Source organism: Peromyscus californicus, unplaced genomic scaffold, assembly GCF_007827085.1.
Source record: "Peromyscus californicus insignis strain IS unplaced genomic scaffold, ASM782708v3 Scaffold_7__1_contigs__length_154581171, whole genome shotgun sequence".
Lineage (NCBI taxonomy): Eukaryota > Metazoa > Chordata > Mammalia > Rodentia > Cricetidae > Peromyscus > Peromyscus californicus.
In genome coordinates, this window is record NW_026294595.1 from 54,417,841 (window position 1) to 54,430,633 (window position 12,793).

General features: G+C 40.5%; 1 protein-coding gene across 4 annotated transcripts in view; it reads right to left on the reverse strand.

Annotated features, from left to right (window-relative positions):
- Positions 1-12,793, reverse strand: part of Ccdc141 (coiled-coil domain containing 141) — a 164,301-nt gene that overhangs the window by 10,459 nt on the left and 141,049 nt on the right. For all 4 annotated transcript variants that reach the window (XM_052724418.1, XM_052724419.1, XM_052724417.1 and 1 more), the window contains 4 exons: positions 10,633-10,773; positions 9,344-9,535; positions 6,949-7,132; positions 2,683-2,795 (listed from right to left, as the gene is read on the reverse strand). In XM_052724418.1, the coding sequence (XP_052580378.1) occupies positions 2,683-2,795; positions 6,949-7,132; positions 9,344-9,535; positions 10,633-10,773 (630 nt within the window). The remainder of the gene's footprint in view (positions 1-2,682; positions 2,796-6,948; positions 7,133-9,343; positions 9,536-10,632; positions 10,774-12,793) is intronic.

The window sequence follows — 12,793 nt, forward strand, 5'->3', positions numbered from 1 at the left end:
TCAGAGAATTTGGAGAGAACCTACTGGGGAAATTCAGCTTTGAATCTCAACTCTAAAATGAAACCGGTTTGTATTACTGGATGAGCCACTTGGCACTAACGTACACTTGAAATCTAAACCACAATGGCAGCTGTTATGGAAAGAATTCTAGATGCTAAATTAGCTAGAACTTCAAATTCCAGGTCCATTACTAGTGACTATGGAGACCCAGGGACAGCAACTCTACCCTCTTAGGACCCATGTCTTCCCTTCTGGAACAAGGAAAACACCACCCATAGTGGTGTGTACTTTTAATCCCAGCACTTCCTGGGAGGCAGAGACACTTGGATCTCTGGGAGTTTAAGGTCAGCTTAATGTACATTGTGAGTTCCAAGGCAGCCAAGGGTTATATAGTGAGACTCTTTTGACCAAACAAACAAACAAAGCACCCAAACCAAAAATCTAACAAACAATGGGAAGGTCTTTTCTCCATCTCAAGGTTACTTGGAAATCACTGGAGACAAGAGGTATGCAATCCTTTTTAAAGTGTCAAATTGCTACACAAATAGAATCAGGTTTTATCACTAGTCTAGCCTTTGCAAGAGTTTGTGCATCCTTTTTTTAATAGCTCCTGTGTAGGAGGGGGAGAGGTCCTCAGGAATGTATTAGTGAACTTGTAAAAGAGACCCGCGAGACCCTTTGCCCTCAAACCTCCTGTTTGGAATGAGGTGACTAAGGGGATGTGGGATTTCCCTAGGTGTCAGACCACCACTGCCCGGATTTCAGTCTTGCCAACCTCTGGAACTGTGAAAAACAAATTTCTGTTGCTTAAATGCCACCAGGTTTATAGTATTTAACCTAGCAGCTGGAACAGACCAGGGTGGGTGAGGAAGCTCACAAGTGTTATGGGGGAGGAATAAGGAAGATTTGTGGGGAGAAAGGGAGGCTTCTATTTAAACTTGGGTGTTGATAGGGTTTTGATAAATAAAGGGTCATGTGTTTGAAGTAAAGGTCTAGAAGTAGAAACACTAAGGAGTGTGAGACAGGAACCTGCAATGAATTCGGAAGCCCAGCAGTTTAGAAGGCGACAGGTCTCAAAGCCATGGACGGGGCTCATAGCGAAGGGTTTTGAATATGAAAGGACATGAGCACAGCCATATTTAGGAAGGGGTGTCAAAGCCAAGGCAGAATCAAGGGACTCATGAGTAGGATAGAAAGGAATCTGAATGACAGATTGAAAATGCAAGAGAGGAAAATCCTAGCTGAAGGGAGTCTCTAAGGCACCGAGAATGAGAAAGTGGAGGCAGGCTATGGAACCAGCTCTTCAAGAACAGAGCCATGGAATGAAAGATGGGGGAATGTCATTTGGAAAGACAAGATTTCAGTAAGCTGAAGATGTACAATATGAAAGAAGGCACTGTAGACGATGGCAAGAAGGGTCTGAGGTAGGGACTTGTTAGCCTATACAAGTAAGTAACAGAAGAAGCAGGCCCCCAGGGAGTGAGGTAGAGGTGGATGCTAAGGAAGATGATGTAAGATATATGGCTCATTCCAACCCTTCTAGTGGCTTCCCAGTTGTAAAATAATTGTAAAAGGTTAATTGGCTTACATATTAGAAACATCAGTACTTTTTATTCATTTTTTCAAATCTTATTTGAAGAATTTATGTGTAAATAATACAAAATATTACAAAGGAATGAAAAACCCAAGCACCAGGATGTTCATTGTAGTGTAATGTAAAATGATGGAAAGAAAAGAAGTTGAAAAGCTGTAATGTTTAAAGGAAGAGAGGTAACTTGGTTGTGTAACTACTGAATTAAAGTTCCCTCAGATTGTCTAAATTGAACTAAAATTCTAATTTATGACATGGAAAATCATAAAAATATTTGCCATGAAATAGATGCAATTCTACCTGAACAGCAAGTTCACTAATAGACATGGACAACAGGAGTAATTAACACGTTGGGTATCTTTACAGTCAAGCCTCCAGACCACCATGGCATCCATTTAGGTGGTTAGAAAATTTAGTCACATGGAGATTAAACCATTTACTAAGAGCCTGTGCTCTTAGTGATACAGTGATCATCCCAAACCACCCCCTTCATTAAGCTGTAGAAACAGCATCAACCAAAACATTTTTGAGGATGACAACATATTTTTCCTTTAGTTGGCTTTCATCTACCTTAGCCGTCATAAGCATTAACCCTGTTTTTACCTATCATTTCATTTTAATACCATGAAGGTTATAATGGTTAGCTTAATACTTCCATAATGCTAATTGTTCAATGAATATAATACCTGAATACTAGTGTTACTTTCTTTGGTGCCATAATCTGGAGGAAGAAAAACCATTACATCTATTATCTATGAATATAAACATAAGACTCCATAATACAAATGTTGCTTTGGTTTTAACGGCACACATTTATCCTCTAGGATATGATCCATGGAAATGTAAACGAGACACCTTAATTGTATTTAGCCCTCATTCCCAGCAACATTTTTCTCTGCAGTGATGGGAAAGAAACAGGATTAATTATCACAAACTCTCAAATAATTATGTTAGAACACTGAGAAACAAATGTGCACGTTATGGCTCTAGAGAATTTGTATTAGAACATCTCCGCAGCAGAAGACATTTGATTAACACATTTTTATTTATACCACTTGATAAAAATACATATTATAGAAAGAAGACATTACCTTCAGTTTTTCTCTAAGCTCCACGAGAGACCCACATAATTCAGTAATAGATTCAAGAATCTCCTTGTGTCTTGTGACAATCTTCTCAGCATATTTCTGTCCTTCTTCCAAACCTGGGAAGGAGCAAAGATAAACTTATATTTAAAGGGAATTCTTAACAGGAAAATAGAAAGAAGTGGATGCTAATTCATCTCCCAAGTGTCTTCTGTAAGTGCTGGTGGACAGTAAGTTCCTAGCAAACCCCTATGAACAGAGAAATCAATGGATGCAAATATTTTTTTTAAAGCCAAGTGTTATAGTTTAGATATATTTGGATACATGGGGGGGTGGGTTAGGAGCGTTAAAGGGCTTGGGATGTAGTCTTATGTAGCCCAAGGTGGCTATAAACTCACTACATAACCTCTAGTCCCTAAGTGCTGGGATTATAGGTATGCACCACCATGGCAGGTTGTAGTTTGATCAGGAAATATTAATGTAAGCCTTGCATGTTGAAGGCTTGGTCCTCAATGCTATCTATGTTCAGAGGCAGGACTTTTGGGAAGGATCATGAGACCTCTGACTTAACCAATGGATTAGTTTGTTGATGAGTTAAAAATTGAATTGACTCTTGGGAGGTAGTGGATCCTGTGAAAAGTGGGCATGATTAGAGGAAATGGGTTGCTTGGGGGATATGCCTTTGGAGGAATATCTTGTCCTCAGACTCTTCTCTGTCTCTCTGTTTTCTGGCTGCGATGAGGTAAGCAGCCTTCTCCGCTATATGTTCTTGTTTCTATAATATTCTATTCAAGATTAGCTCAGAGAAGTGGAACAAGCTAAGCATGGAATGATGCCTCAGGAGCCCTGAGCCAGGTATATAGTCACAGTGACGGAAAACTCACTAGCCCAGGAGTTCTAAAGTGAAGATTGCATTTGCTGCTCCATTGTCACTTTTATGGAACCTCCATAATGTCCTTATATCAATATTCTTAAGACTCAGTACTAATCAGGGTTTCCTATACAGGACATTCAGAAATTCTTCACTGCTTAGAGAATATACATTTCTCAGGATGGCATTCACGGCACACCATTATCTAGTTTGAACCTGCCTGCCCCAAATGTGTATGATTTTAATTCTCTGACTTATTTTCATTCCTGGCCAAGCTGAGCCTGTAAATCCACGCTAAAAATTTCCCACATAAAAAAATTATATACCGAGCCGGGCGGTGGTGGCGCACGCCTTTAATCCCAGCACTCGGGAGGCAGAGCCAGGCGGATCTCTGTGAGTTCGAGGCCAGCCTGGGCTACCAAGTGAGTTCCAGAAAAAAGGCGCAAAGCTACACAGAGAAACCCTGTCTCAAAAAACTAAAAAAAAAAAAAAAAAATTATATACCTAACATAGAAGAATGGGCCTCAACCACCAACTCTTCTCAGTTTATGAGTTAGAAAAATCAATTTGAAATAGATTAAAGAATTAAATTCAAGACCCGGGATTTTAAAACAAGCAGAAGAAAACACAAGGAATGTTGATGAGAGTGAGGGTTTTCAGGTAAGACTCTGAAAGTCCAGGACACAAAAGCAAACGTGGACAGATGCGAGCGTGTCAGACTAAGGGGCCCCTGCAGAGTGGAGAGCGGACCAAAGCGCAAAGGCCCTTTGCAGAATGAGATCGAGTATCCGCCTCTGGTTTATATCTGGTGGGAGGTTAGAATCCAGAAGAGCTCAAGCAACTCAACAGGCATGCCCCTCCCCCACCAAATCCCACCTGAAAACCAGCGACAGCTGGAAACACACGTTTCTTAAAGGAGGATACTCATTCTGAGCTATGGATGTAGCCCGGGGCCGAGTGCACGCTTAGCGTCTGTGAGGCCATACCCTAGTTTTCTTCATCTGTTGTTGTGATAAAATACTGGCCAAGAGCATCCTGAGGAGGGAGGGTTTGTTTCAGCTCAGAGTTTACAATCCATCACTATGGGAAGCCAAGGCAGAATTTGGCGGCAGGAAATAAATCAGAGACCGTGGAGGAATGCGGTTGACAGGCTGACTTGTTTGCTCAGTCACCTTTCTCACACAACTCAGGCTCACCTACTCAAGGTAAGCTTGGCTCTCTCACACCAGCTGGAAATCAATAAAATGCCCCCATAGACGTGGTTACAGGACAATCTAATGATCTAATGGAGGCAATTACTACTGAGATTCCCTCTTGCCAAGTATGCTTAGGTTTGTGTCAAATTGACAAAAACTAACTATGACAGGCCCCAAATTCAACCCCTAACACCAGTCACAGAAGATGAAAGTTACATACAACAAAAGACAAGCCTTTGCTGTGCGGTGACTTTTAGGCCTAAACCATGTCTCTAGACTGCAGGAACTGCCCATCTTTGTTTTTCCATAAACCTTTCGGCCAGCTCCTGATGCACAGTAGGCACTCACAACTAGCTTTTGGGATACATTTATTTGCATTAAAAGTCTGGATTCCGACTGGCCAGCTGGTTGAGCAGGTAAAGGCGCTTGCTTTCAAGCCCGGTGACCTGAGTTAGAACATTGAGGTCTGCGTGGTGGAGGGGAGAACTGACTCCCACAGGCTGCCCTCTGACCTCTTCTTGTTCACTGTGGCCTCTATCCCTCTACCCCCGAATAAACATAAAATTTACACGTTTGGGGATCAGCAATGCTTTATTCCTCTGCAAGGGTTTATTTCATATTCCTGAAGTAAATGTGTAATACAATCTAAAGGATGGATAGTCTCTTGGTCTGGTGAGATATCCCAGTGAGTTAAGATGCTTACTGCCAAGCACACTGACCTGAGTTTGGTTCCCAGAACCCACTTGGTGGAAGGAGGGACCTGATTCTGCAATTTGACCTCTGGCCTCTAAGTGTGTGCTGTGGTCTGTGCAGTCTGCAAACATCCACACGTATCATACACACACAGACACAAAATAAATAAAATATTTAAAAGGTGTGTAAGTGCCATACTAAATGTGTGGAAACTCATAAGAATGCTTATTTTTGATTATAATATTCAATTATTCCTTTATTCCTGCAAGAGCTTCTGAGCCCTCAGTACATGCTATGATGCTCTGAGTTAACAGGTGAGATTTCATCTCTCAGGGAGATTATACTCTAATAGAATAATCCAAACGACTAACTAATGCAAATATCAGCTAGTAATAAGAGCCAGAACATTCAACAAGGCAGACCCAGAACTTTGTAAGGTTGCAGAAGAGTGGTTTTTTATGGGGTCTGTGAGTACTTATCATGCCTTGGCATTGAACAGGGATTGTAATACAGCATATTATATTTTCCCCTCACCCACCAGCACATAAAACAAAGAAGTGTCTATACTATCAATGGAAAGTAAAATAGAGACAGACATCCACAGCGCTAGAGATGCCCTGAAGACTTCCTTTTTAGCACGCTTTCATAGTAACCATGGCAAGAGAGAAACATCCATTTCTTTTCATTAGCTTTCCAGCTGAGATTTTAGTGTTCTTGTGATTTCTACTATTTGCCTTTGAAAAATAATAAACAATTCGTTCTCAAGGATTTCTTGTTAGGCAGTCAGTACCCTCCATGTTGCTAAGCATTTTGTTTCTATCTGGGAGGAGGGGTGAGGTAGACTGAATGTGCCTATTAGTGTCTTCCCCTAGGCTGCCTTTGCCTGGTCACTGTGGATTTCCTTCGTCTCACAGGAGTCACAGCAGAGAGTTCATGGAACTGCTCTCTTGGGGCCCTCGAGCATTGTCCCCCAAGGGTTTCCTTTATGAAGTAGCACTTGCTTGGCCTCCTCCACTTTTGCCTCACCATGGAGGAGAGACAAGCATCCATGAGGTGACAGAGTTCTCTCATTTGCTGGACAGGCAAGAAGATGAGGGAGAGTTTGCCAGCTGTTGCTCAAATCCTCAAATCAACTTTCATGGAAACATGAGGCTGATAACCTTTAGGGTAAGCTCTGTGCCTGCTAGCACTGAATCTTCTCATGTACAAGGAGTCACTCTAATGGACATTACATATTTGTCTATACAGTATGGCTCTAGTTTCGTTGTCCTGGAGAAGAATGGAAAGGATGGGATACAAAGTGAACAGAGAAGGAGTTAAAACCCAGGCTTCATCTCCTGCTGTGGGAAGTGCTCCCCTGTGCTCCCCACTGTTTACTTTTGCTGGATGTGGCACGTATCTTGAGACTTCTCTCGGAATTGGTGGGGATAGTAAGGGCCTTGATCTTCTTCCTGCTGGATTGGGTTCAGTATAGACTTGTTCAGTGGCAATTACTATCACATAAGAACTCACCATATAGGCGCTGAGCAAGGTTGATGACCTCCTGAATCCTTTCTTCTTGCTTAGGCAGTGAAGGAGCAATAAACTTATTGAACTGCCTGTGGAGGGTTTCCACAGCTTCCTTTGTCTGGCACTCCATGGAATACTTCCCAACTCTTACCACTGTGGCACTTGCATCTTCGTACCAGAAGTTACACTACAGGAAAATGGAAGAAACCACAGAATAAAGAGATGTATCCTTCAGAAGTTCTTCATATTGATCAGTTCAGATTTAGATTTCCTCACACTTGTCCAGACAGCCTTAAACTTTCCAAGTCATATTAAAGGAAATATCAGCACATAGTCATATATCTTTTCACTTAGATACCCAATGTGGCAGTTTGAAAAAAAAAATGACTCTCAAAGGGAGCAGTACTATTAGGAGGTGTTGAAGTGTGTGTGGCCTTGTTGGAGGAAGTATGTCACTCTAGGAGTCGGCTTTCAGGTCTCTTTTGCTCAAGCTTCCCTCACTGTGACACAGAGACTACTTCCTGTTGCCTGCAAGATGTAGGACTCTCAGCTACTTCTCCAGCACCATGTCTGCCTGCACACTGCCATATCTCACCATGATGATAATGGACTGAACCTCTGAAACTGTAAGTGAGCTACTCCATGTTTTCCCTCATAAGAGTTGCTGTGGTCATGGTGTCTCTTCACAGTAATAGAAACCCTAACTAAGACACCCAAGGCATATATTTTAAAAGTATAATTAAAGGAATATATACAAATACAATTAGAAAGCAAAAATATTGAAATAACTTTGATTCTCCTGCCTTCTTAGATTTGTCTAAAACAATTTTTAAGACAATGTGTACTTTTAAGAGCAAGCAGCAAAAGCAATTGGATACTAAAAGGAATGCAAATATTGGATAAATAATGCTCAAAACCCATATAATTAACAAACATTGCTAATAATCCATACGTAAAACTTTTTCTTAGTAATACTCTAATGATAAATTTTCCTTTAAAAAGAAAATTTAGAGCATGGATCAAGGAAATATCATCCAAAGAAAAGAATTCTACCTTTGTGAAATAGAACTAGTCATTATTTTGGAGCACAGTGGAAGTATGAAGCAATTTTTCACTAAAAATAAGTAACTGTGGCAGGAGAAATGTCTGTCCCAGGCCAGAGGCATTTGTGCTGGGTAAAAAAAAAAATAACAAAACAGGACTCTGTGATAAGCTAGTTTTAAGTAAGTGCCAAGAAGCTTCAGTAAACTTGTATTATACATGATATATCAAAGAATAATCATAATGTGGCATTAAGTACAAACACTCAACTGCATTAGCAGGACAGAAAGACAGTTTGTATTTCAGAATAACAGGCAACAAAGAATGCTCAAAACCCTCAGGTGTGGTTTCTATGACACAAAATATGAGGCAATGGTTTGACCTTGTCAGACTTCATGTATTTTAGGTGGACTACTGCTATCCTCTTAGCAGTAACCAAGGTTACAACCAGCAATGAGGAACCTGAGATATCCCAGTATCAAGTTATTCTGAAATATTTTCCAGTGTTATGAAATAAATATACTGCTTGAGCATTGACATAGACTTCCAGCAGTGACTGTAATATTAGTGGTCAAACAGTTTGAGTCGAGGCTACGAACAAATGGAAACTCTCATGGTATTGGGAGAAGTAAATTAATCAAAGCTTTCTGAAGAGCAGCTAGACAACACAGAAAAACAAAATTCCTGTGGCTGGCGTTCATTCCCTTTGACTTGGCAGTTCAACTTTAGGGAATTACCCTAAAAGCAATAATGAGGAGGAGCATGACCAGGGCCTTCACGGCAGCAGTGACTAATACAGCATTGGAGAGACGGCTCAGTGCTGAAGCGCTCTGGTTGCCTTTCCAAAGGATCTGAGTTCGATCCCCAGCACCCATATGACAGCTCAGAACTGTCTATAACTTCAGTCCTAGAGGGATCCAACTCTTCCTTCTGGTCTCCATAGGCACTGCATATACATGGTGCAGAGACATACATGCTTACAAAACATCCATAGGCATAAAATAAAATAAATATTAAAAATAATTTTTATTACTTTTTTGTTTTTTTTTAATTAAGAAACTTTTTATTCATTTTACATACCAACCACAGATCTCCCTTCCCTCCTCCCACCCTTCCAGCCTTCCCCTACCCACCTACCCCCCATTCCCTCCTACAAAAATAAATTTTTTTAAAGAAGTAGGATTTTTTTTTTTGAGATGGTGTCTTACTATGAAGCCTAACCTGTACTTGAACTAGCAATCTCCTGCTTCTGCCTCCAACTACTGGGATTAAAGAGTTCTCCGCCATGCTCAGGACAAAATATATTTTGAAGTAACATTACAGTAAGAATATAATTACAACAAGAAGAAGAAAATACCTCTTCTATTACTTCTTGGAGATGTTCAGTCAGGTCCAAATTCATCTTGTAATCTGTCACAACTTTGTCAAAGTCATTCACATGCTTTTGCAAATCCTCCATGGCTTCCAAAAGGTTGTTAATTTTATTACTTGGATAACTTGAGAATGAATCAGAAGTTTTATTAACTTTTTCCATTTTCTTCCTTAAAGCCTGTGGGGGGGGGTGGTAAAGGTTTTTAAAAGGAAATTATATCCTTCCTTATGATGCCGGTGATAAAAAAGAATAACTTGGAGAAACTTGCTGCTTCCACCATTCTGATATCCTAAAATTACAATCACTGGAAAGCTACTTTGGAAATAGGTTTTGCCCAAGATATCTTTTTCAGTCAGTATTTGCAAATAAACAGAAAACCTAGAAGTAATATAAATTATTTATAATTTTCAGGAGCTCCAGAATCTATGGTGGGCATTCTGGAGATGTGTGAGGATGAGAAGGGAAAAAGGCAGAGGGCCTGCAGGCCACATTGGTACATGCACGGACATGTGCTGGGGAAGCATGGAAACACACGAACCTTGTGTGTTTGGCAGAAACTATTCCAGTGCTGCCCCAGCACATGCGTCTCAACATGCATCGTTGGTGTTAGGTTACAGTGATGGGGCCAGAAGCTCTGGAGCACTGTTGAACAGGGCGACCACACATATTGATGATGGTGATGGTGATAGCCAAGTGCAAGGGCCTCAAGTGATTTTAGAATAAACTGTGAGTATTTTTACAGAGGGTTCCAGCCTGGTTTAAATAGTATGCAACATTTGCATGCACTGAAATATAACATGGTACCCCAAACATACACATATTTCTTCTGTTTTCATGTGTCAATTAGAAATGAATTGAAATTTAAAATTATGAATAAGCCAGAAAGCTCACAGAATGAAGGTGAGTTGATTTCAGATGATTGAAATTGTTTTCTGGGTAGAATGCTGCCATAAATATTCTATAAGATCTTTCCTGTAAGTTAGTCCACTTAAAATCAGCATCACATTACCGTATACCAAACAAACAGCTAAAACATTTTCATGAAAACCAACTCTGGATTATAGAGAATGAAGTTACTGTTTTTAAAGGGGAAATTAGATAAATCAAATACTATTTATTTCATTCAAGAAGTCAAATCATTATAAAAATAGAAAACTACCTTTTCATCTCAATTCTGTAAAAAAGAAATATGTGTGGACTGTAATGATTTTGCACTAGTTGTAGTAATCCCCCCCCACGTGTGCATGCACACGCATACACTGCTTTCTTATTACCTGAATTTTTTCAGCATACATATCAACTTGTTGAATTTGATATTGAAGAGTCTTTAGGTTTCGAGATTTTTCATTTTTCTTGGAGTAATTAAACTTCAGATTGTTGAATTTCTTTTTTATATCTTTGAATGACTCTTTGATCTATAGTTTAATGAAAAATAAAATCATAATTTCCTTACAATTCGATAGACAATACTCATTGTTATGAATATAATAAATATTTCCAAACAGTCATCATCTTAAAACTGCATTCAGAATACTTTCAGTCAAAACTACTTTCCGATGTATGATTTTAAACTCAGTATAGTCACAGACTATCCCATTGGTTGCCAAATAAGAAAGTATCTAACATCTTGAACATAAACTTATGCTAACTCAAATTGTCTTATTTGTATTTATTTGGTATAAAATTTGACACTCACTCTACTTTCTACATGCTAGTATTGTTCCAGATCTTTCTGTATCCTGGTACTGTCTCATAGTCATTATGTATAAAAGTTATTAAGGCTCCAAGGAGCTGTTGATGATGAAGGGGTCAATGAGAGCTTGACTTTTAGAATAGCTAGTACAGTATGTGAGATTTAGTGAGAAAGGAGTTTTATTTTTATTTATTTTTTTTTTGAATTTATTTTAATTTATTTTGCAATACAATTCAGTTCTACATATCGGTCACGGATTCCCTTGTTCTCCCCCCTCCCGTCCCCCTCACCTTCCCCCCAATGCCCCCCCCCATTCAGAGGAAACTCAAATGGCCGAAAGACATTTAAGGAATTGCTCATCATCCCTAATCATCAGGGAAATGCAAATCAAAACAACGCTGAGATACCACCTTACGCCTGTCAGAATGGCTAAGATCAAAAACACTGAAGACACCTTATGCTGGAGAGGATGTGGAGCTAGGGGAACTCTCCTCCACTGCTGGTGGGAATGCAAGCTTGTACAACCACTTTGGAAATCAATATGGCGCTTTCTTAGAAAATTGGGAATCAATCTCCCCCAAGATCCAGCTATACCACTCTTGGGCATATACCCAAGAAATGCTCAACCACACCATAAGAGCACTTGTTCAGCTATGTTCGTATCAGCATTGTTTGTAATAGCCAGAACATGGAAACAACCCAGATGCCCTTCAACTGAAGAATGGATAAACAAAATGTGGTACATATACACAATGGAATACTACTCAGCAGAAAAAAACAATGGCATCATGAGGTTTGTAGACAAATGGATGGATCTAGAAAAAATCATCCTGAGTGAGGTAACCCAGACTCAGAAAGACAAACATGGTATGTACTCACTCATAGCAGGATACTAGACATGAAACAAGGATGAATTGTCTGCTACTCACATCACCAGGGAGGCTACCCGGAAAACAGGACCCCAAGAAAGACACAGGGATTGCCCAATGACAGAGAAATGGAATGAGATCTACATGAACAGCCTGGACATGAGTGGGGGTAATGAAAGGCGAGGGTCGAGGGAAAGAGAGCTTGGGGGAGCGGGAGATCCCAGCTGGATCAACAACAGAGAGGGAGAACAAGGAATAGGAGACCATGGTAAATGAAGACCACATGAGAACAGGAAGAAGCAAAGTGCTAGAGAGGCCCACAGAAATCCACAAAGATACCCACACAACAGACTGCCGGCAATGGTCGAGAGACAGCCCGAACTGACCTACTCTGGTGATGGGATGGCCAAACACCCTAATTGTTGTGCTAGAAACCTCATCCAACTACTGAGGGATCTGGATGCAGAGATCCATGACTAGGCCCTGGGTGGATCTCTGGGAGTCCAATTAACGAGAATGAGGAGGGTTTATATGAGTGAGAATTGTTGAGACCAAGGTTGGATAAAGCACAGGGACAAATAGCCAAATGAATGGAAACACATGAACTATGAACCAATGGCTGAGGGGTCCACACTGGATCAGGCCCTCCGAATGGGTGAGACAGTTGATTGGCTTGATCTGTTTGGGAGGCATCCAGGCAGTGGGACCAGATCTTGTGCTCATTGCATGAGTTGGCTGTTTGAAACCTGGGGCCTATGCAGGATTATTTGGCTCGGCCTGGGAGGAGGGGAGAAAGGAGTTTTATTTTCCTAGCTAAAGTTATTTCCATGAGCAAATTTTAGATGAGTTTTACTTCTTGGATGTAGGACATTA